This window comes from Typopeltis vanoorti, chromosome 22 (assembly GCF_054136105.1).
Source record: "Typopeltis vanoorti isolate ZY-2024b chromosome 22, IOZ_Tvanoo_1.0, whole genome shotgun sequence".
In the NCBI taxonomy this organism is placed as follows: domain Eukaryota; kingdom Metazoa; phylum Arthropoda; class Arachnida; order Uropygi; family Thelyphonidae; genus Typopeltis; species Typopeltis vanoorti.
The window spans coordinates 35141801-35168468 of record NC_143570.1 but is presented as its reverse complement, the minus strand read 5'-3'; the positions used below and the strand labels follow the sequence as shown (position 1 = coordinate 35168468).

Here is a 26668-nt window from a genome sequence, read left to right as displayed (position 1 = left end):
AGGACCTCCTAAATGAGTCTTTGACTCCATGAGGTCTTGTTTAATAATAATAATAATAAAATTGAAAACAAGAACCAAACCTTGACGTCCCAGTAGCAAACTCTGAAGAAGAAGACACTGACTGATTCAACTAGGGAGGTATGCGGTGGAGTTGTCTGCAAGGATAAAAAAATAAGAACACTGTGGTGGACACAAGAAGTTAAAGAAGCAGTCCTAGAAAAGAAGAAAGCATAGCAAAAGTTCCTAGCAAATAAGTCAGCAGATGCCCTAAAAGAATACAGAGAAAAATGTAAGAAAGCTAAGATGTACATAAAAGTGGCTAAACAGAAGTCATGAAAAGACTTTGGTAAGAATATAGAAAATAAATATCAGGAAGGTGGCAAACTGTTCTGGAGGTTATTGAAGAAGCTTAAAGAGGAAAGAGTACTGTTAAAGGAATCAAATATGATAAAGGTGACATGAAAACTGAAGAGAAGGATATCCTAGATGTCTGGAGTAATTACTTTGAAAGACTGTTAAATGAAGCAAGCAGTGACAGAACCGTACTAGAAAATTTTCAAGAGGAATGCAAAGAGGAGTACATATCAATATTTGAGGTAGAAAAAGCTGTCAAAAAAATTGAAATGTGGAAAGGCAGCTGAAGTAGATGATATTCGACCCAGAAATGCTTAAGTATGGACATTTTATAATTTATAAGGCCTGGTCAGACGGTCAAATTCCTAATGACTGGAGCAGAGCTCTCATAGTACCCATCTATAAAAAAAGGAATAAAGCTAAATGTGAGAATTACAGAGAAATTTCTCTAGTAAGTGTTCTGGGTAAGATTTATGCAAGCATACTTGAAAAAAAAAAGTTGAGAAAGATTGTGGAAGAGAAACCTGGAGAATATACTGGATTCAGATCAAATATAGGTTGTCAAGATAAGATCTTGACAGCCTAGGTTGGCCAAGCGGTTAGCGTATCCGCTCTCCAGCCAAAAAGCTGCGGGTTCGAATCCCATCACAGGCATGGATGTTTGTGATTGTCTGTGGAAATACTAGTGGTGGTGGTGGCAGGCGGTAGATGGCATTGATGTAGTTGCTGTTAGTTGTAGTTGGAGGATTGAGTGGCGGAGACAGAGAGAAATGTAGAGTATGTATCCTCCCTTGATGAGTCTCTGGACTCCATGGAGGTGTCACGTAATAATAATAATAATAACATATCGTAGCCATATTATTGGTTTTGGGTCAAGAACGAAAATTCTTTCTTCTTTCTTTTAAGTTCTACTTAAAAGTTGGCTAAGTTAGGTAAGTTGGATTCTATAAGCAGCCCCATGTATGAAATATCAAAATTTTTGTCTAACCTTCTTTGTTAATGTCAGCTCTTTGCTTTATGCGGATGATGTTATACTTCTAAATAAATCCGCTACAAGTCTGCAGGATTCGCTGACTAAATTGAGTAGCTGTTGTAATAGATATGGTATAAAGGTCAGCAATAAAAAGACAGAGACAATGAAAATAGGCAGAATCATTGAAAATGTCAACTGTGTTGTGAATGGAGAACCTGTGGAACAAGTAAAACATTTCAGCTACTTAGGCACAATTTTTACAGAAGATGGTAAATTAAATATGGAAATACATAACAGAATCAACAAAACTGGTATGGTAGGAAGTCAACTGAATAAATTCATATGGAATAAGAGAGAAATTAGTATGAACACTAAATTAGCTGTATACAAGACAGTGTTCAAACCAGTTTTAACTTATGGATTTGAGAGCTGGGTCAGAAGTAAAACACTTGAGCAAAGACTAGAGACCGCAGATATGAGAGTCCTGAGAAAGACTATAGGCGTGAACAGATGGTATCAATGGCAGTATCATATTAAAAATGAGGATATTAGGAAATAACTTGACATTGTCAACATCCAGGAATGCGTTAACAGAGCTAATCTCAGGTGGTATGGTCACTTAAACAGAATTGACCATGATACTGAACGAATGAGGATGGGCTAACAATTTGGGATTTAGCTGACCAAATTGTAATTCTTATTGGCTTAAACCAAATTACAAAATGATGGTACAACACGACAAAATTTCATGCCGGCTGGAGCGTCGCCCGGTTAAAGAAAGGCCCCCCCCCGTTGTTTTCACCAGGGAACCAGGGTGAACAGCGAAAAGTCAGCTACAGTGCACCAATCTAATATCCAACCCCATCTGCTCTAGTTTTACTGTCAACTTATCATGAGGTACTCTATCAAAAGCTTTTGCGAAATCCAAGTATATTACTGTGTATCCTTCTCCTCTGTCCAAGGAAGCAGTCACTTTATTGTAATAAGTAAGTAGATTACTAAAACATGACCTCCCTTTACCAAATCCATGTTGTCCATCAAAGATTATACCATTGTTGTCAATCCAACTCTGGATCCTAGTTCTCACAAGCTTCTCCAACAACTTAACCACAACACCTGACACACAGATTGGCCTATAGTTTGATGCTTGAGTTCGATCACCTCCTTTATGAAGTGGCACAATCTTGCCCTCCTTCCACTCTTTAGGAACTTGACCAAGTGCAAGACTCGTATTAAAAAAATATGTCAAGGCAGGTGTCAACTCTCTGGCACATTCCTTCAGAATACACGGTGATATATTATCAAGTCCCACAGCCTTATTTACATCTAGTTTACTCAACTCCCCAAACACCTCTTGCTCACTTACAGTCAGTCTCTCCTCCCCATCATCAACTGCTCTTAATCTCTCCATGAAGTCACATTCACAAGATTGAAAGATCTTTATGAACTGCTCATTAAGTATCTCCACCACACATTCTGCAACAGCTGTCTTTATACCATTTCCTCCAATCAATGTCATCCTTCCATAATCATTCTTTCTTTTGCTGGCTACATATCGAAAGAACTCCCTAGGATTCTTTTTGGCTTCATTAACTAACTGCTGTTCATACCTCTCTTTAGCTACTCTCACCAACCAAGTTACCCTCCTTGCCTGGTTTTTGTAGACCTCATGAAATTGATTACTTCCACTTCTCTTATGCTGCCTCCACAATGCCCTTTTTCTCTGTATTGCATGCTTAATCTCTTTATTCATCCATCTCACACCTACCTTATTTAACCTTCTCATCCATGGTATACATTTAGACATTGCATCTACTAAATAGTTTTTGAAAATCCCCCAAGCTGCATTGATCTCTTTTCCAACTAACTCCTCATTCCATGCTACACCTGCAAGCTGTCTCATGAGCTCTTCATAATCACCCCCCCCCCCTTATAGTTCCACATATACCCTTTTTTCACAGGGGTCCTTTCACTGCTGGCAATCACCCAGGTAATGACCTCATGGTCACTTTCACCAATTGGTGGATGATTTGACACCTCATTGATAATTACATCCTCCGATGAGATGACCAAATCCAAGACCCTTAATCCTCGTGTGCCCTCTGTTACATACTGTCTGAGGTAGTTATCCCTCAAAAACTCAAGAAACTCATTTTCTTTACTTCGAATTGCTATCTCTTCATTCCAGTCTATATTGCCATAATTAAAATCACCCATAATGATCACCCTTTTCTTATTTACTTGGCTTATTTGACTATACATTTCACTATCACCACCATCCACATTACCAGGTCTATAACAACATCCCACCAAGTATTTGATTCTATTCACCTGTATCTCACACCATACTGCTTCAAAACCACTGGCCCTATTTCTCTCTTGCATCTCTACCTTGTATGGACATAACTCTTTCTCTATCATCAATAGCAATCCCCCTCCCTTTTTACCCCTTCTATCCTCATGAAAAACATCATACCTTTCTATCTCTATTCCTGTCAGGATGTCGTCCTCATCTTACCATGTCTCACTTATTCCAACAATCTCTGGGTGCACAGACGCAATTAGTGCACCGCCTTGTTTCTTATACTTCTAGCATTGGTATACAAACACAACAACTCATTTCTGGATCTACAGCTAGTTCCACTGATACCACTCACTCGATATGATCTCTCCATGCTGGACTGGTGCCATTTCCCTTTCTGCTTCTTCATTTTAGAACCCTTTGCAATTCCATCTGTTTCCTTTTGATCCCTGGTCATCCCATTACTTTCCTGCCTACACATGCTCTCACCTCTTGGAGCATCCACCTTTCTCACGCTGTGTACCCCTGTCTACCCTGATGTTGATAATGTCTTTCCAGTCTGGAGTCACATGGCACAAGAACTTTACTCATTTCCAAATAATATCAATAACCTGCATCCTCACATCAATTTCATACTAAAAAAGGAATCGCCGCAAAGTATTTCCTTCGTGGGTGACACTAAAGTCCTATCTAGGTGGGACTTTAATGTCACCCACGTGGTTGGGCTTAGTATTGTATGATATTTGTGTTCATGTTACATTAGTTGTTTTTGTAATCCCCGTAGATGTCCTAGTGACTAGAACAAAATATAGGAAGTATTAAATTCTATTTTAATCCTTTTTGAGTGTTGTAAAAAATCCATTAAGCCTCCAACATGATAAACATAAGCGTTTGTATAAAGAAAGTGCTGAAGTCTTATGGCACAGGCACAAACTTAACCATAACGACTGTCTCACTATCCCAACAGTTTGGGAAATTATATCCTTAACAGTATAAAATAAATTTATCAGTTTTAATTTAATTTAGCTATAGTCCAATAGCATTTAGTCCTTAAGCATGTGTATTAATGTGTTTTTTTTTTTTTTTATGTAATTCCTATTATTGTTTATAACTGTACTGATGATGTCTTATGATACTTAAGACGAAATATTTACATATTATTAAAAAGTTAATTACTGTGGCATACATGTGAATTTATTGTTATAAAAGAACAGGCAGGTAGATTATTATGTCTGTTCACGAATGTTAGAAGTATCAGAAACAAAGGGTTAGAGTTTATTGCCTTAGTATATATATTGGTACCTGAGATTGTAGGCATTAGTGAGACCTGGCTATGAGAATCAGACATACTAACTTGTATCGAGTGTGAAGTACAGTATTTTTAGGAAGGATAGACAGAATAGGAGTGGAGAGCATGTACTGCTAATGATATCGGATGACTTGAATCCAGTTAAAGTTGCGATCTATGATTGTAGTACTACTACTAACAGTATTTCATGTGGCAGTGAGTTTGAAGCCACATGGGGTGTTGTTACATACCTGATGGATTGGTTGCTAGTGATGAAGAAATGCATCACCAAATAGAAAAGATGAAGGCATAATGGTAGACTTTAATTATCCAATTATTGTTTGGGTAGCAGTAGAACTTATGAGAAGAACGTAAATGCATTTATTGAGCTGTTGCGAAACACCTTCCTCATGTTACCAGAAGGAACTAGAGGTCAGTTGGCATTTCAGTTAAATACATAGCTATTCTGCCTCTGGTTGGTGACAGTGATCATGCGGTACTCACTTGGGATGTGACTAAGTTTATGAATGTTCCATTCAGAAAAGGTTACATGCTGAACTACAAAGCAGGAAATTATGACCAACTGAAGAGCATACTGAGTTCACTGGAATGGGATCAGTTGCTGGATGGGAAGAATACTTACAAAACAGTCTCTATTACTGAATAAAAATTCAGGAATAGAGACTGATGGGATATCAAACCGCGTGCTAAAAGAGTGTTCAGCTGAACTGGCTATTTATTCCTTTGACTAGGGTTAATATATGTTTAATATATGTCTCAGAATAGGGAAGATTCCGCAGAAATGGAAAGAATGTGTGGTAATTCCATTGCACAAGGGTAGTGCAAAGACCGATTTATTCAACTATCGACCAATTAATATCTCAGGAATGGTGGTGAAGATTTTGGAAAAATTGGTTAGGGCTCACATTCAGAAATGGGTTGACAGTGAATCTCTGCTTGCATTGGGCAACATGGGTTTACTAAGGGATGGTCATGTTTTAGCAACTTGCTCACATTCTATAACAATGTTACCATTGAACTAGACAAGGGGAATAGATACACCATGATACTTTTGAATTTTGTTAAGGCTTTTGACGGGATACAGCATGGCAGACTGCTGCATAAATTGGAGAAAATGTGTACAGGTTATAGAATATTAGCATGGATAAGAGGATGGCTGACTGACAGATATCAAAAAGTGGTGTACTGGGGATATGAGTTTGCAAGATTGAAAGTAATCAGTGGTGTACCTCAAGGATCAGTGAGTGGTCTGCTGTTATTTAGGCTGTACATTAAGATATTGGGAAGGATTTGACAAATGACATACAGCTATTTGCTGATATGCAGTACTTGCAGAATGATTTGAATTGGCTGGAATTGTAGGCATGGGAAAATGGATGTCAGTAAATGTAAAGTCATTCATTTTGGCATGATTAGATATCCAATGTCATATTATATTGGTGGGATTATGCTAGAGAAACTGATCAGGCTAGGGATCTTGGAGTGTTAGTAGATAGGAAGTTGAAGTTCAGGGGACTATGTGGCAAAGATTGCAAATACAACTCAAAAGATAATTGCAGTGCTGAAAGAAATGTTCGCGTGTAAAGATAAGGATATCATTTTGCCTCTTTACAAGGCCTTGATAAGACTTCACTTTGACTATTGTGTGCTGGTCTGGTCACCTGGTTTCCCTTGTGATTCTGATGTATTGGAGAGCGTGCAAAGGAGACTGTTAAAAATGATATTAGGAAAAATGAATACTGATTATGAAGACAGATTGAAAAGTGGTAGATTGCAGACACTAGCAAACAAGAGAAAAAGGGGATGATATGATTGAGACTTACAAACTTCTGAAAGAATCACACAGGATTTCAGTTGATAGAATTTTTCACTTTCTGGAGGGTGGGAAAAGGACAAGAGGGCATCCTTAGAAGCTGAAAATGAATGCCCCTAAGAAGGAGATGAGGACTAGATTTTTCTCTCGTAGGGTGGTGCGTGATTGGAATGGATTGCCATTTGATGTTGTGAGTGCAATCAGTGTGAGTGAATTCAATAATAAGTATGATAGCTGATGTGTATAGTATGTGGCCTCCCTCAATGAGTCTTTTGACTCCCTTAGAGGTCTCTCTTAATAATAATAATAATTTTGATCTTCCTCCAGGATTTTTCTTGCCAGCCTTGAAAAGAATACTTGTTTTGCTAATCTTTCCTCTTCCCATTCTTTTTAAGTGACCATATCACCTGAGATTAGCTTACTAACATAATCCCGAGTGCTAAGTATGTGCAAGTTCTTTCCTAATACCCTCATTTTTAATGTGATAATGCCATTGATGCCATCTGTTCACTCCACTAATCTTTCCGAAAAGTCTCCATTCTTTGATCAGGTATTTTATTTCTTACCCAGCTCTCAGATCCATAAGTTAAAATTGGTTTGAACTCTGTCTTGTATACAGCTAATTTAGTGTTTTGACTAATTTCTTTCTTATTCCATACAGATTTATTCAGCTGACTTACTACCATACCAGGTTTACTAAATCTGTTGTCCATTTCCATATTTAATTTATTATCTTCACTAAATATTGTGCCTAGATAGTGATGTGGTCAATATTTCTACCTATTTTCATTGTCTTTGTTTTTTTTATTGCTGATTTTCATACCAAACCTATTACAACATTTATTCAATTTAATCAGAGAATCTTGCAGATTTGTACCAGATTTAATCAGAAGTATACCATCATCTGAATAAAGTAGCAGCTAAGGTTAACATCACTAATCTTGATATCAGATTTAGCACCACTTTCCTTCATAATATGATCCATATAGATAATGAATAAAGTGGATATAATGTGCACCCTTGTCACACACCTGATTTTACCGCACACCATTTTTCCTGTGCCTCCTTCAATTCTAACTGCTGATAGCTTAAATAGAGCTGTGTATTGCATGATATAATGTCCCATTTATTACACCATATAACTGTTTCATTTTAAAGAGCTTTCCTCTTGGCGCATTGTGATATGCCTTTTCCAGATAAAAAAAAAAAAAAAACACATTTGACTTCCATAGATGTCGTATGATCACTCTCTTACCTCACTGGGTTTTTGGAGTGAAGGGCATCTACAATCCCATCACTTCTTCTATCTTTGGCTAGAAGAAGTGATGGGATTGTAGATGCCCTTTTCACACAGAGTTACTACGACAGTCACAAACATCCATGCTCATGAGAGGATTCGAACTTGCAGCCTCTTGGCTAGAGAGCAGATACCCTATCTACTCGACCAACCAGGCAGGCAACTTAAATACAAATTCTTGTTATATTCCCAAGAATACTCAGTTACTTATTTTAAAGTGAAAATCTGATCCTGACAACCTCTGTTTCGCCTGAATGCAACATGTTCCTCACCAGGCTTCACTCTCCCGGAATTTTTCTTAGCTGTTTCTCAAGTACGCTTGCATACCAGGAATCTTACCAGGAATGCTCAGTAGGGAAATACCTCTGTAATTCATTTCCAGTTAAATGGCAAAGAAATGGAGCCTTTTTTTATTGGGCGACGCTCCAGCCGGCATGAAATTTTGTAATTTGGTTTAAGCCAATAAGAATTACAATTTGGTCGGCTAACTCCCAAATTGCCATTCCATCCTCGTTCGTTCAGTATCCAGGTAGATACCCAACAGGGTGCACTACGAGAAGGTGAGGATTGGACATTAGGTTAGAAGCCCTGGTCGATTCTCCGCATTCCTTTAAAGGCAATGTGGAGGTCTCCTCTCAGTTATACAGCTTTGACCCTTAAGCACCCCATGGTGGAGAAGTTCTACAGAGAATAGTGGGATATCAGGGGGGAACCAGAGGTCATCCCTGTAAACTGTATAAAGAGGGTGTGTGAGTAGGGGAGTGAGAGGCAGGTTTTTTTTCATGCAGAGTTGTGAATGATTGGAATGCTTTGACTGAGAGTGTGGTGTCTGCAGGGAGTTTGAGTGTGTTTAAGACATGGTATGATGAGATGTGTGTGTGTGTGATAAAATGACCTCCCAGATGAGTGTTTGAATAATAATAATAATATAACTCGCTCATCAATAGCATGTTTTATTATAGAGTCACCATAACAAATAACATCTTTTTTTTAATAAACAATGTCACTTACCTGATTTCCATTACTTCCTGACTTACCTGTTTCCGTGTTTTGTTGTTTCTTATTTTGCTGCTTAATTTTTTTCTCCGTGTTCATTTAAACGCCTCTCGACTTTTTGTAATTCCCGCTTCGTCTCTCTGATGATCTGCTTTAATTTGCTATTTTGGAGGTTAACTCATTTTCATTAACCTCCTCCACATCTCCAATAACCTTGTTAGTGGAGCTGCCTTCTTGTTCTCACCTGCAGTGCTCTTCTTAGCATTACATTTCTTGTGCATTTTTGGTACCATTTAAAACTTATATTCATTATTGAAATATCTTAATAGAAATATGTTATAAAATACTAAATACACTAAAATCTACACTAATATACTACAAAACACTAATTGTCTACGGAAAAAACAAAATAAAACAGACAGAAATCTCCAATTTTATACGAGTGCTAAATTCACTGACCAACCACAATGTATCCTCGAATGAAATGCTAATGAATGAAAATATAGATGGATTGATACAATAAAAAAGCACCTTAAAAGATAGAAATATAAGATCTGATAATATTGGAATCTTAACAGATAAGACTAGTTTGGAGAAAAATTGTTGATCAGAAGTTAGTAATGATGTAACTTTTTCATGTAATACTATCACAATTATCTTGTGCAAACCCCCCCCCCCTGAGGATACATATCAGGAATTTGATGGTGATGATTAACATTTGTTATATATGCTGAATCTTATAAATGGTGGACAGAGCATAGAACATTGTGATCATATGAACTCTAGACAGGCAAATGTATATGCATTTATGATGGCATAATAAAAAACAAAAGTTAGGAGAGTGAAAGAGATTTGTTTGCAAGATACAAATAACTAACCAATAATAAACATGGCTGTATATATTTGGTAGATCATTAAATAAATATAGGGAGGGACTAATCCAATGAACTAATGTTAATCAGGTGATTCATTTAGGCACGGCAGGAATACATGTGGGCTGATGGAGTAGAGAATAATCTATATTTTATTCATATTTCGCTTGATTTTCTAAGAATTTTTTTTTTTTTTTTTTATTCACTGGTTCTAATTTAATCATGGATGGAAAACATTTGGTTTTGATGCAAAATTAAATGTTTTCCATTCCATCAATCATTGTATGCATGAGTGGAAGTGGACTTTATTTTTGAACATATGTGATGTTCAGAAAGGTAGGCTTGAAAGAAAATGCCAGTTCTTTTTGAACCTGTAGCTGGACCAAAAGTGTGATCCAAAAGAAAGCTTTTTGGTGAGAAATGATAAATCTCTATCATGTTACCAAGAAATGTTTTCTGCAGACAGTGGTGTCTTTTAGCCATTTACATTTTGATTAGGTGAGCAAGCACGATGAACTATCTATATTGATTTTTAGTTCTTTGTTTCTTCGGTGTTGATACTGATAATTTTTTTTGGTTCTTTTAGTGTTTGTTGGTTTCTTTGGTTTAAGTTCAATGGTGCTCCCCACATTTCGGTATGGGTCAGAGACTTGGGATATCAAACAGAAGGAAGTATAAAGATTGACAAGCCTTAAAAACAAGGTGTTTGAGAAAAAGAAATAAAGCATTTTGATGGAAATGAAAACCAATTGGGAGATCAGAGAATTATAGCACAGTATTTCAATAACAAGAATCAGAGAAAAACAGTTATAGTGGTATAGACATGTACAAAACTATCAGGCTTCCTTAAATTCACCAAATGAAAGTGTAGAAGGAAAGAAACCACTGGGAATACTTAGAAGGAAATGGATAGAAAACATCAAGTGTATAAGTGATCTGAAGTCTTAACAGAAGTTTAAATAATTCTCTAGCAACAGACTGAACTGGAAAGTTATTGTTCATGGTAGCCTCAACAAGCCGTAGGCAACTGAGGAAGCTGATAATTTTGATGTGGTGGTTTGTGATTTTGCATAATGTTTGTAATTGGGAGCCATTATGCAATTTTTTCAGTCTCTTCCAGAGATTATCTTTTAGCATGATGCTGCTTAAGAATTTATCTGCAAGTTGGTCTGTTTGTTACCTCTTTTTCAGATGTTTCCTTGCTATTTTTTTACATAATTTTGTGCATATAAACAAGAAGTTCTCATAAAAAGTTAATGAGTTACTTATTTTAAGCAGTTTCTAGATTGGGTTTTTCAGTATATCATCTACAATGCTTTTTACTATGAATGTAGATTTAAGTTTGCCTGGTAGGATTTTGCATACATATGCAGATAAGAGGTGGAATAGCAGAATATAGTTACTATTAGTGATTATGTGATTATTACCAATAACATATGTGTTGATGAAAGCTTTTATGCTGATGTCACTGATACATGATTGCTAGCAAGTTCATAGGTATTTCTTCACTTGTTTGAGAGTTTATAGACAGTGACCTAATATGTCAGCAGGTATTAGTAAACTATGAGGAGTGACCAGGTGTATATATATATATTCATGTCTCTAATTAGAACTGGTCAATCATCGATGCCTCTTATTTATACTTGTAACTCACGAAGAAAACTGAATAAATTTGTATGGGATTTGTATATTATGATGTATCTGATGTTGTGTTCATCTTTAGTGAAGATTTTCAAGAGGAGTGTTGTGTTTCCATCTACTTGTAATGAATTAGGGTTTCAATGCAGTATACTAACCCTTAATGAATGTTATAATGCCTCCCTGTATCTTGTGTGCAATTTGAATTGGATGAGATGACTTATACTGATCATGCTGCATGCACAATATTTGTAGCACAATCCTTTAGAGAGCAGATGGTTAATTACTTTATCAGACAACACAACTATAAGAAGACAATCATGATCATATCATTTCCCAATTGCAAGTTTTTCTGTGATAGCAGCATTCATTCCTTTCATGTTGTTCTTATCTCATGAGTAGGAAATGAATTTGTCCTCCTGATGTAACTCACTCACAGCTGTTGCACTGCACTGCAAGAAACAAGTCTGTTGGATTGTTCTGAATTATTGCCAACACAATTCAGACTAAGATGCAAGTTTCCTCCAGGAGAATTGAGTTTTCTGGAGGAAAAACTCTTTCACCTCCATATGAAACAAGCAAACTCACCTAATAAAGAAGAATGAGACTAAGTATCTCAATATGAAGATTCTTTCAATTTTAGATGGGGAATGTGAACCAAAGTCGTTAACCAAAGGATATTATCAACATTGATTGCGATATGGGGACACCCACAAAATGGGAAGAAGTTTTCCCTCAGTTTTATCTTTAGTTTAACTTCCAGCATGGTTTACCAAGTGGACATTTTCACACTCCAGCAAACAGGCTACCTGATTAATCTCACCATTCATTTATATTCATAATCATTTCTTTGCATTCTTGCATTTAAATTTCAGGTGACCTTCAAAAATGGATAAATACTGTATAACAAAGTAATATGTATTACTTACCCAATTCCTAGAGTGAATACCCTTACTTTATTGCGATGCAAGCTGGCGGCACGGAGAGCTGGTCCTTCATCATTTATGTAACCATCACTAACCAACAAGATATTTGTAATGTTGCTCCCAGCTAAAAGATGTTGGCATCTTAATGGACGGTAAAGCTCAGTATTTCCTAAGTTAGGAGTTAGATTCTTGAGAAATTTTTCAGCTTTTATAAGGGTATCAGGACAACATGGTTGACTGACAACAAATAATTCTTCAAATACTGAAAGAAATATATTACAAAAACTATTAATGCAATATTATTATTAAGAGACCTCCAGAGAGTCAGGGATCATCAAGAGAGGATGCATCTCCTGCACCAGTTATCATGCCTCTTTTTGAATTTTTCACACCATTTGCACTCTACACCTCCAAAAGCAAACCAATCTGATCATGTACCACCCTGTGAGAGAAAAATCTGGCTCTCACCCATTTCTTGACTGAATTCACTCTCAATTTCCATGAATACCTTCTTTTCCTCTCCCAACCCTCCATAAATGAAAATTCCATCACTGGTATCTTATATGACTCTTTCAGAAGTTTGCAAGTCTCAATCATAATCGCTCCTCTTTCTCCTGTTTGCTAGTGTCCACAGTCCACATATTCTCAATTTATCTTAATAATCTGCATTCCACAGTTCCAATATCATTCTTAACGTTATACTTTGATTTCTCTTGACTGTATTAGCAACATGGAAACCAGGAGATCAGAGATGTGCACAACAGTCTAAGTGAGATCATATCAAAAGAGGCCAAACGACTTCATTAATTCTTATGTGCCAAGGTTCATTTTGGCACTGCAATTATCCTCTGAGTAGTATTTGCAATTTTTGCTATACGGCTCCTCAAAACTCTCCAACACCCCTATCTGGTTTCTTTTAGCATAATCCCACCAACATATATGACACTGGATATCCCATTACACTTAAATGCATGTACTAACTTCTGTACTAACATTGAACTAACAGCTGTTTCCACATGCCCACAATTCCAGCATATTAAAATCATTCTGGAAGCATTGCATATCAGTCTATTTTTTTTTTTTTCAGAAATAATGTATATTAAAATATTAATTATAAAAACTTTAATTAATACTTTCTTATATTTTGGCCACATTACATTGCCATCATCAGGGATCACAACAAACAGTGATTTTATGCACACTGACACTAATACTGGGCAAATGAAGCTGAAGTTGGGCCTAGAGTCCTAAATGTCACTCCCTGGGCTGAAGATCTGAGTATTAATGCTACCCAAATTTGGGACAGTCTCATGCATCCAAATTTGTTGAAGTTTGGAAAGTTTTCAAAGTTGAGGCAGATTTGGGGAACAGCCTTTCATATTTATATTTGCTGTAGTGTAATAGAATGGTCCTCTTCCAGTGTATCCTGTGTTGGGTGTCATGGTCAGCAAGTCCTGAGTAGCTGTATTGGTGGAACTGGATGTAGTCCTTGTGTTCAGAAATTCTGATACTGGCTGTCAGAATACTTGTATAATACAGGCAGAACACTTGCAGTTGCAAACTGTGGGACAGTTTGCAACCGCAAGGGATCTGGTAAAGACTTGCTAGGTTGAGGGAACATGACTGGTCTTTGGTGGAGTGGATAAGAGATGTCAATTTTTTATGTGGTCTGTAAGCGATCCGCCAGGCGGAGTCTGTGAATAAGCTCTCTAAACGTATGCTACCGCATTTTATCGTTACTGTAAGTGTTTTTCATTGAAATTAATCATTAAACAGAACTCTTAACAGTGGATACTAAGGAGCCGATTACTTCTGCAACCTGTAAGTACTTATAGTGAATTAAATCAGCTATCTTTCCAGTTAAAAATCAGCCGCATGTAAGCGCCCACTAAGCCTGCCATGCGATGCAAAGATCGCGGCAACAAAAGGCAATGACGAACCATCATCCTGTGTCAGCTCTGTCAATCACTGACAAACCCATAACATGCTGCACCTGTAAAACTGGTGTCACAGATAAAAAAAACAAAACAAAAAAAAAAAAACAGGGTATATTCTGTGAGTTCTGTTGCCACTGGCTGCATGCTTCCTGTGCAAAAATAGATGAATCGGCACACAAGATATTTATCAACATCAACCAGCTCTTTTTCTGTTCGGTGTGCTTCCCTTCTGTAAAACAACTCCTGAATGAGTCGAAAATCTTGAACAACACATCAATATTATGAAAACAAAACTTTTTCCTCCAAAATATGAGCAGTGAAAGCTAAGCTCAAACTAAATGATGACCAGTGCTGCAACGCAAGTTCGCCCTTGCCTGCGAACCCGTGACCTAATCACATTAATGGTATATGACTTGATGGAGGCCAAAAACAAAAAAAATTCAAAGCCGTTATTTTTCCATCAGAAAGTGATCAACTTTCTGATGGAAAGCTGAAAATCATTAAAAGAAGACATCAACAAATTAGGAGAAGAATGCAACATCACTTCTAAAAATATCATCAGGTGCCATCGTTTCAGACTCATAAATAAAAGAAAAGATGGAAAACAAACTTACATGCCTCGTAAAAGTGACTTGTGGCACGTCAACAAGCACATCTAAATTAATAATAGTGATCAACAAGCTCAAAGACACTTGCCCCTAATCGTGCATACATGCTCAACTAGACCTAAAATTTGCACAAGGATGCCATCATTGAAGAGAACTTGAAGAAAAACACCAAAATAAAGATACCAGTTCGATCATCGACTACATACAAGTTAAATTAGGTGCAAAAATCAAGTGATGCCACTAGTAGCCACCATGGAAACCAGTATGCAGGAGCTGCATAGGAAATGTGCAAGACCTTCAAGTCAAATATATGCCTCACAGAACCTTGCATATCCACTTCACCAACATCCGTTGCCTAAATTCAAACCCAAATAGTGTCCATCACCACCTTCATTCTTGTTGAGAGGCTTATACGCTGGTTAGACATAATAACTAATATTTAAGGAATTGACAGCGTATACTGGAAATATAGATTAAATAAACTTTAATATACACTTTCCGATATTTCGGCGAACGTTACGTTGCCATCTTCTTGGGAACTTACTAAAAAGACACGTGCACACAAGTACTAATACAACAAATGAGACTGAGGCTAGGACGCTAGCGTTTTCCTAAAGTCCTGATGGTGCCCCCTGGCGGGCTATATTGGTAGTTCTTGGCCTTTGGGCTGAAGTTCTTTTGATAAAAGTTTCCCAAATTTGGGGCAGTTTCATGCATCCAAATTTGTTGAGGTTTGGCATGTTCCTAAGGGCCGAGGCTGATTCCATGAATAGTCTTTCATACTTGAACTTGCTGCGGTGTATTACTGTGGCTTTCTTCCATCTTATTCTGTGGCGAGTATCCAGAGCGTGGTCTGCAAGCCCAGAGTGTCTGTACTGGTGAAATCGGATGTAATCCTTGTGTTCTGAGATTCTGATATTTGCTGTCCTGCCTGTTTGGCCAAAGTAGGACAGTTTACAGCTGCAAGGGACCTGGTATACACCAGGTAGGTCTAGGGGAAGTGGTTGGTCTTTGGTGGAGCGGATAAGGGATGCCAGTTTTCTATGTGGTCTGTAACAAGTGGTCAAGTCATGTTTTTTTAAGATTTTATTGATTTTTTCTGAGGTGCCTCTGATGTAGGGAATAGTGATGGATTTAGAGTAATCTTTTTTGTGAAGGGAAGGGGGTGGTGGGTTGTGGATAACTGGGTTAAGTATTTTTTGGATTTTTTGGAGGGGGTAGCCGTTGGCTGAGAAAGTGTCACGGATGTGATTTAGTTCAGTGGTTAGGGCTTGATTATTAGAACAGATTATTTTTGCTCTGTTGAATAATGTTTTAATAACTCCATATTGTTGTGAGGGGGGGGTGGGATTGTTGGTGAATGTATCTGCCTGTATGGGTGGGTTTTCTATAAACTGAGAAAACCAAGGTTCCATCAGGTTGGCGGGTGACTAGTGTGTCTAGGAAGGGGAGGTTATTGTTTTCCTCTTTTTCCAGGGTGAATTTGATTCTAGGGTGTTGGTTGTTCAAGTGTGTTAGGAAGGAGAGGAGTGAATCCGGGCCATGTGGCCAAATAGCGAAAACATCATCAACATAGCGAAGCCATATGGTAGGTTTTTGTGGGGCTGAGTTTAAGGCTTTCTCTTCAAACATCTCCATGAAGAAGTTGGCCAAGGGTGGGGAAAGTGGTGAACCCATGGCTGTCCCCTCTATCTGTTTGTAGAATTTTTCCTGCCAAACGAAATAGCCTGAGTTCATTGCAAACTGAAATAGGGCTGAGATATCGGGAGGAAATTTAGCTTGGATTAGCTCTAAGGTTTCTTTGAGAGGGACATTCGTGAATAGGGAGGAGACATCAAAACTGACCATTATGTCATTGTGTTGGAGTGTAAGGTTTCCTATACTGGCTTTGAAGTGGGCTGAGTTTTTTATGTGTGATGGTGTATTGCCAGTATAGTGTGAGAGCGCTTTGGCTAAATGCTTGGCTAGTTTGTAAGTGGGGGAATCAATGCCATCCACTATGGGACGTAATGGCACATTTTCTTTGTGTATTTTTGGGAGCCCATATATGTGGGGGGGTCTAGAGTTATAGGGTTTTAGTCTGTTAGTAATCTCCACAGGCCAAGAAGTGACCTTCTTAAGGAGCCTATGGAGTTTTCTAATTTGTGAGTTGGTGGGATTGTAATTAATGGGGAGGTAAGTGGAACGATCTAATAATAAAGCTTTGAGCTTACCTGTGTAATCTTTAAGATTAAGTACCACAGTGGCGTTTCCCTTATCCGCTTTGGTGATCACTATATTTTTGTTTCTTTTCAATTCTTGTAGTGCCTTGTATTCACTACTGGATATGTTGGATTTTGGAGGTTTTGCTTTGTTGAGAACACAGGCTACATCCAATCTGATATCGTTGGCGATGTGGTTGGGCAGTTGGCGAATCCTGCGTTCAATTTGAATCAGTAATTCCTCGGCCGGTAATTTCCTAGGAGCAATCGCGAAGTTGTGACCACGTGACAGAGCGTGGAGTGCTTCTGGCTTTAAGGTAGCTGACAAAAATATAGTGATCACCAAAGCGGATAAGGGAAACGCCACTGTGGTACTTAATCTTAAAGATTACACAGGTAAGCTCAAAGCTTTATTATTAGATCGTTCCACTTACCTCCCCATTAATTACAATCCCACCAACTCACAAATTAGAAAACTCCATAGGCTCCTTAAGAAGGTCACTTCTTGGCCTGTGGAGATTACTAACAGACTAAAACCCTATAACTCTAGACCCCCCCGCATATATGGGCTCCCAAAAATACACAAAGAAAATGTGCCATTACGTCCCATAGTGGATGGCATTGATTCCCCCACTTACAAACTAGCCAAGCATTTAGCCAAAGCACTCTCACACTATACTGGCAATACACCATCACACATAAAAAACTCAGCCCACTTCAAAGCCAGTATAGGAAACCTTACACTCCAACACAATGACATAATGGTCAGTTTTGATGTCTCCTCCCTATTCACGAATGTCCCTCTCAAAGAAACCTTAGAGCTAATCCAAGCTAAATTTCCTCCCGATATCTCAGCCCTATTTCAGTTTGCAATGAACTCAGGCTATTTCGTTTGGCAGGAAAAATTCTACAAACAGATAGAGGGGACAGCCATGGGTTCACCACTTTCCCCACCCTTGGCCAACTTCTTCATGGAGATGTTTGAAGAGAAAGCCTTAAACTCAGCCCCACAAAAACCTACCATATGGCTTCGCTATGTTGATGATGTTTTCGCTATTTGGCCACATGGCCCGGATTCACTCCTCTCCTTCCTAACACACTTGAACAACCAACACCCTAGAATCAAATTCACCCTGGAAAAAGAGGAAAACAATAACCTCCCCTTCCTAGACACACTAGTCACCCGCCAACCTGATGGAACCTTGGTTTTCTCAGTTTATAGAAAACCCACCCATACAGGCAGATACATTCACCAACAATCCCCCCCCCCTCACAACAATATGGAGTTATTAAAACATTATTCAACAGAGCAAAAATAATCTGTTCTAATAATCAAGCCCTAACCACTGAACTAAATCACATCCGTGACACTTTCTCAGCCAACGGCTACCCCCTCCAAAAAATCCAAAAAATACTTAACCCAGTTATCCACAACCCACCACCCCCTTCCCTTCACAAAAAAGATTACTCTAAATCCATCACTATTCCCTACATCAGAGGCACCTCAGAAAAAATCAATAAAATCTTAAAAAAACATGACTTGACCACTTGTTACAGACCACATAGAAAACTGGCATCCCTTATCCGCTCCACCAAAGACCAACCACTTCCCCTAGACCTACCTGGTGTATACCAGGTCCCTTGCAGCTGTAAACTGTCCTACTTTGGCCAAACAGGCAGGACAGCAAATATCAGAATCTCAGAACACAAGGATTACATCCGATTTCACCAGTACAGACACTCTGGGCTTGCAGACCACGCTCTGGATACTCGCCACAGAATAAGATGGAAGAAAGCCACAGTAATACACCGCAGCAAGTTCAAGTATGAAAGACTATTCATGGAATCAGCCTCGGCCCTTAGGAACATGCCAAACCTCAACAAATTTGGATGCATGAAACTGCCCCAAATTTGGGAAACTTTTATCAAAAGAACTTCAGCCCAAAGGCCAAGAACTACCAATATAGCCCGCCAGGGGGCACCATCAGGACTTTAGGAAAACGCTAGCGTCCTAGCCTCAGTCTCATTTGTTGTATTAGTACTTGTGTGCACGTGTCTTTTTAGTAAGTTCCCAAGAAGATGGCAACGTAACGTTCGCCGAAATATCGGAAAGTGTATATTAAAGTTTATTTAATCTATATTTCCAGTATACGCTGTCAATTACTTAAATATTAGTTATTACCACCTTCAGTCTACCAAACCCCGCTTACTCTTGCTGGCAGAAACTCATATCTCACTCCTTCCCCTCCAGCACTATCCATCTCAACCTTCCAAACTACACACTCTTTAACTCCTTTTGACCCAAGGGTGGCTTCTGTGCATACATTCACTTTGACATACCTTGCTAGAGAGCACCCCACCTAGAATCACCCAACTTTGATCTTCTTTGGTTGAAAATATCCCTTCCCCACCCAATCAAATTCATTTGCAGTCTCTATTACTTCCCTAATGCAACCAACCACTCTCAGCTCTTTAATTTCCTCTCCTTAAAAATTGATTTTCTCCAGTCCCACTTTCCCAACAGCAAAATCATCCTCCTTAATGTCCACAACACCAACTGGCTTTCCTCCAGTTGTACAGATCTTGCAGGTAGAGACACTGAAACATTTGCCATCACTAACAACCTTACACAACTTGTTCAGATGTCAACCAGAATAACAGATAACCCAAACCACTCCCCAAATACCCTGGATCTCTTACTCACCAATGAGACTTCCAAATACACAGTGAAAGTGGTAGGCTCCGTAGGTAATTCTATCCCACATGCAACAATGCTTACACAGCCACTCCCTAGAAGAATAGTTTGGGCAGTATAACAGTGCCAAATGAGAAAGCCTCCGTGACTTCTATGCCTCATTCCCATGATTGGCTATTACTTTCGACCTTCCAATCCAAACATATGCACAGAACTTATCTCCAAAGTAATTCTCCATGACATGGAAACATACATTCCCCACATTATCTGAACTGCCATTCCCTAACTAAATTCTGGTTCTTCAACCAAACTAAACACACTTAAACAACCAACACCCCAGAATCAAATTCACCCTGGAAGAAGGAAAAAATAACTGACTGCCTTCCTTTCGTAAATCACCCACCAGCCTGATGGAACCTTGGTTTTCTCAGTCTATAGAAAACCCACCCATACAGGCAGATATATTCACCAACAATCCCACCACCCCTCCTTGCAACAATATGGAGTCATTAAGACACTACACAACAGGGCTAAACTTATCTGTTCAAATGACAATGCCCTAACCACAGAACTAAACCACATTCTCAGCCAATGGCTACTCCCCCCCCCAAATATTGAAACCAGTAAACCCCCCCCCTCACAACAAGGATTACTCTAAATCCATCACCATACCCTATATCCGAGGCACCTTGGAAAAAATTAAAAAAAATCTTAAAAATACATGACTTAACTTCTTGTTACAGACCATATAAAAAATTGGCATCCCTTATTTGCTCTACTAAAGACCAACCTTCCCCCCCCCCCTAGACCTACCTGGTATATACCAGGTCCCTTGCAGCTGTAGGCTGTCCTACTTTGCCCAAACAGGCAGGACAGCAAATATCAGAATTTCAGAACACAAGGACTACATCTGGTTTCACCAATACAGCCACTCTGGTCTTGCTGACCATGCGCTGGATACCTGCCATAGAATATGGTGGAAGAAAGCCACAATAATACACTGTAGTAAATACAAATATGAAAGGTTTTTCATGGAATCAGCTTCAGCCCTAAGAAACAATCCAAACCTCAACAAATTTGGCTGCATGAGACCGCCTCAAATTTGGGAAACCTACATCAGAAGACCTTCAGCCCAATTGCCCAAGAATACCAACATTGCCTGCTAGGGGGCACCATCAGGACTTTAGGAGAAATAATAGCATGACAAACAGTTGTGCACGCAGGCACAACTGTTTGTTGTTGCCTGCATGCACGTGTCTTGTTCTTAAGTTTCTTGAAAATGGCAACATGACGTTGCCGAAATATTGAAGTATATTAAAATTTATTTTAATGTATATCCTAGTTGACGTTGCAATTTCCTTAAATTATTTAGTAAAAAATGCATAACCAACGTCTAAGCCTTTCCACGAGAATAACCAAACAGTTATATTTGGTTAGTTTCAAAAGACTCAAAAATCAAGAACTCCATCCCCCTTTACTGCTTATACTGAAGCCTGAAATAGATGAAAAAAAAAAAAAAAGTAGAGTCTGGAAGAGCAAAAAGCAGGAAACTAGTGGCTTGACCAAATGGCAGCCAAGCCTTTTGGTCTCTCACCAAAGCAATAGGCCATAACTTCTGACCAACACTATTCCCATCCCTACATACCCAGAGAGTTCTATTGCATCGTCACCCACAGAAAAAGTCAATCTTCTGGCTTCATACTTTGCTTCCAATGTATGCATAACTGACAATGGTAAATGCCCCTCAACCATTCCATATGTCCAACATACAATGCCCCCCATTATCCTTTTGCCAGAATTAGAAAAATGCTGTCCAAATTAGACACAAAAAAAAGTCTCCTGGTTCTGATGGCATTCATCCAATTGTCCTGAAAGTGTGTACACCAGAACTGACTCCTATTGTCGCTGTATATACTCTCTTACTCCACTGATATCTATTCCCACAACCTGGAAATTGGCCTATATTCAATCCATTCCCATGAAGGGAGACATGTCACTGCCATCCAACTACAGCCCTATCTCTCTCACCTCAGTCCTGTCTAAAGTAAGGGAAAACATCATGAATTCCCAACTCCTACACTAACTTGAAGGTACCCCCCCCTAATAAACCAGTATGGATTCCGTTGCTGCCGATCAATAGGAGATCTGCTCACATATGTTACCTATCTCTGGATGAATGTTATTGAGAAGTTTGATGAATTTCAAGTGGTTGTACTTGATATCTTGAAAGCATTTGACTGGGTCTGGCATAAAAGCATACTACGTGAACTTCCATAATTTGGTCTATTTCAGGACTTCTGCAGTTGGATTGTCAGCTTTCTGTCTGAATGCACACTATGTGTGATGGTAGACGGCTGCATATCCTCTCACTATTCAACTAATTCTTGGGTTCCACAAAGTTCTGTTCTCTCACCAATCCTCTTCCTTCTATATGTCAAAGATCTACTTCAGTTGACCTCCAACTCAATGCACAGTTTTGCAGATGACGGCACATTGCACTGCTTCCTTTCATTTGATTAACCTTATTCTACACAATTCGCCTCAACCTACAGAACATCAACCACCACGGCCTTCAATTCTGATCTTCAAGCCATTCTCAAATGGGGATCAGATAACTTTGTCAATTTCAATGCTAGTAAAACCCAGTTCGGCCTTATTTCTCACACAAAAAAAAACATTTTCTCCAAGTGTTATTTTTGACAACACTCATATGTAGACAAGATGAGATTCTCTTCTTGGAATCATCCTGATATTAAGACTCATCTGGTATAAACACATCACAACCACTGCATCCTCAGCTTAAAAAAAACTAGGGCTTCTCTTTCGCTCAAGACGTTACTTCACCCCTGAACAGCTGTTAACCTTATATAAATTACAAATCTGCCCAGATATTGAATACTACTCTCACATATGGGGTGGGGCCCCCTAAAAGCATCCTCAAAATGCTTGACTCACTACAGAGGAGAGCAATTAGACTTATTAATGACCCGTCTCTTACCAACTCATACCCCCACTTACACACACAGGTTTGGTTCTGCAATATGTATATTCTACAAATAGTTCCATGGAAAATGTTCATCTGAAATAGCATCAATAATTCCCCCACATAGTTCTAAGCTCATTGTAATATCTGCAGCTGCTGCTCAACATTCCTTCACAGTGCACCTTGAAACAAACAGAACAAGTTTCTTTTCCTCTTCCTTCATTCCTGCAATTGCTGTATTGTGGAACAGTCTTCCCTCTGTTTTGTTTCCCAAGGAATACATTATACAGTCTTTTAAATCAAATGTAAATGAGTTCATTCCTCCTTTCCTAACCCACTAACCATATATGGTACTAATGTACTATAGGTTGATCAACCAACCTCTTTATGTATGGGCTCAACATTAAAAAAGTGTTTGTTAGATTGTATTTCCTTAGGATTTTTGTCAATTTTTCAGATGTACTCTGGATACATGGAATGGTGATAGATCTTGAGTAATCCATGCTCTGAAGAGGGGAGATGCAGTTACAAGGGTTTTAATATTTTTTGAATTTTTTTGAGCATTGGGGATTGTAGCCGCTGGTCTAAGAAAGTGTTGAGAATATGGTCAAGTTCAGTAGGCACCCCTTTGGGAATCTAGGTCCGACTTTGGTTGCTTTTTTTCAGCCTCATTTGCCCAGTGTTAGTGCCTGCATACACATATCATTGTGTTTTGCGATCGCTGATGATGATGGCAATATAACGTTTTGAAAATACAGGAAAGTATTAATTAAAGTTTTTATAGTCAATATTTCAGTATACATAGTTATTTCCAAAAAATAATAGTCATTATGAGTAACCAACATATAAGCCTATCTACCAGGATTGCATATCAGTTATATTTCTCATTAGCCAGCCTATCATTATATCATCAGCAAATAGCTGTATGTCACTTGTCAATCCTTCTTAATGTTATTAATATAAAGAGTGAATAACAATGGACAAGAACTGACACCTGTGATACAGGGATCAGTTCTTGTAGACCCCCCCACACCACTTTTTGATATGTCAGTTAGCCATCCTGTTATCCACATTAATACTTTATAATCCCACATCCTCCAATTTATGCAACAGTTCTCCATGCTGTATCTTGTCAAAGGTCTCAGCAAAGTCCAGAAGTATCACATTATATCCATTATCCTTGTCTAACTTTAATGTTAGGTTTATTGTAACCTTTTTAAAGTAATTAACTACATGTCATTTATATCAACTATAAATGATTAACCAGGTTTCACTCATAGATCTTTTATTGATAAAATTTAGTCAAACCTAGTTAATCATGCATAATTCTTATATCACATGAGCAAGTTGCTCAAACATGACCTTTCCTTAGAACTCATCCTGTTCATTGCAAAACATAGATTCTCTATCGAGCCATTTTCTGCATGCAATCTCTTACTAACATTTTCAAAATTTTCACTGCCACTGCCGCCACCACCACTCACTCCAGAGATACCTGATAGGTTGATAATTCAGACACATTAGTCTTTATACCATTCTTGCACAATGGAATTATCATACATAATATCTATTCCTGTAGAAACTTTCCTGTTCTGAGATTCAAATTGTAAAGCTTGCTCAAATGAACAGCCAGGTAAGATGAACACTTTTAGCATCCACACTGATATTCCATCAGCTCCACTTTCCCCCCACTGCTGAATTCCTATTCAGGGTGTGCAACAGCTCTAGCACCTCTTCCTCATACACCTGAGTTTCTTCATCTAGTGAAGAGGTAGTAGTGAGCTCTACATTGAACACACACCAAGCTGATAGCGTTTAGCAAAATGGGCTCTCATTAGGTGAATAATTTCTTCTGCCTCTGTCACCTACATACCATCTACACTCAGTAGAGCTATTCTTATACATTCATTCTTTCTTTTACTTGCAGAATAAGAACAGAATTCTTTTGGGTTATCTTTATCCTGCAGAGCTGGTCTTTTCATGTTTACACTTAGCTTTCTGAACAACAGTTAGAATAAGAACTCTTCTGGCATGCACCTTATAATTTTCATGACCAATATCATCCTTATGCACATGGTATTCTTTCCACATTACCTTTTTCTTAAGAATCTCTTGCTTAATAAGACTGTACATTCTTTTAACTCCTACTGTATTTATTCTTTGAAATCTAAGGACACACATTCTGATATTGCATTATTTAGGTATTTTTTAAGTGCTTACAATGCACTGATAATATTCTTCTCATTTAATTTCCTGCTTTGCTGTTCAGCATGTAACCTTTTCTAATGGAACATCCACACAATCAATGTCGGGATAATTGAAGTGTTGGTCGCGTCTGGTGATGCATATTTTGTCATCACCAGAATCCCATTCACTAGGTCTATAAGAACACCCCACTATGTATTTCATCTTGTTAAACTCCACTTCACACCAGATAATGTCTAACTCGCATGGAAAATTGTTACTAGTAACAATTCACAACTGTATATGCAACATGGACTCAAATCATTGAATATCATTAGCAGCTCATCTCTCCTCTTCTAAAAATTACATTCTTACATCCAGTGCCAATTAATATGCTTGCCTCTAACAGCTAGATCTCACTAAATTACAATCTAGCATCCATAATCCTTCTTTTCTTATTTATGATAATGCATATTGCCATCATTAACATATTTACATAATCACTACTCTTACATATACATTCTCACCATTCCTCCTATCATAATCTAGTTTCCCTAACTCTCTGTATTAGGCCTCATACAATTAATAATTCCTCCAGACTCTAATGCCAAACATATTCAAGTGCAAGCTGTCCCTCTTATGCAAATGCACTCTACACGTTGAAAAACTTCCATCCATTCCTTCTGTCACAGCTTACACATCGAACTGTTTGCTATCATAGCCCTTCTTAATTCATTTTTATTATATCTTGGTAATATAATAATGATTTTCACTTTCATATCCTCTCTCATACTGAACTTTACTAGTTATATCATTTGTACCTATTAGAATTACTATTTCTTTTCTGTATTTCAATTGCCCTTGTTATATTTCTGTGGACTGAAGATCTGTGGACTGTTTGGATAAACGAAAAGAAGAAGGAAAGCGTTAACATATGTGAAAAGTGTCTGGATAGATTAGAGAGATTAAAAATGGGAGCAAACGTCAGGACCATAGTAGAAGAGCTTTGGCAGGAGTTAATGAAATTGAAAAGCAAAATGAAATATCTAGAAGAGGATATTAAACAGCTAAAGGAGAGTAAATAACCGATGAGTTGCAGAAAAGGAAATACTGGGCATCAAAATTAGTGGTAGTTGTGGGCACAAATAACTTAGTTGGGGAGAAGAAGAATGTTGATAAAAACCTGAGGAGGTTGTTGCAGCAGGTAAAGAAGAATAGTGTTGTTGGGAAAGTTGTAGCTGTTTTACCCAGATATGATAACAGTGAATTCAGAAGGAGAGCAGAGATAATAAATAGTAAGATGGCTGAGCTGTGTAAGGCAAAGGAGGTTCAATTTGAAAATCTGTGGAGTGAATCTGAAGGGAAGTTCAAATGAAATAAACCTAATGGATGACATTTGAATGGGTTTGGTGTTGGGCATTTAGAAGGCTATTGTTTTCTGAGAAGGCACCGAGTCAAGAAGTTAATGTAGCAAATGATCACAGTCTACTTGTGGAAAAGGATAGCACATAGCACAGATTCTACAGCAGGAGGAAGATGGATATGAGGTTGAAGATGTGGTTGCAGCAGTACAAGGTGAT

The 26668-nt window shown here is 38.2% G+C and overlaps 1 protein-coding gene across 7 annotated transcripts in view; it reads right to left on the bottom strand.

Moving 5' to 3' along the window:
• Positions 1 to 26668, bottom strand: part of LOC150094297 (protein mono-ADP-ribosyltransferase PARP4-like) — an 879331-nt gene that overhangs the window by 368361 nt on the left and 484302 nt on the right. For all 7 annotated transcript variants that reach the window (XM_090411811.1, XM_090411815.1, XM_090411816.1 and 4 more), the window contains exon 19: positions 12484 to 12742. In XM_090411811.1, coding sequence (XP_090267937.1) covers positions 12484 to 12742 — 259 coding nt within the window. The remainder of the gene's footprint in view (positions 1 to 12483; positions 12743 to 26668) is intronic.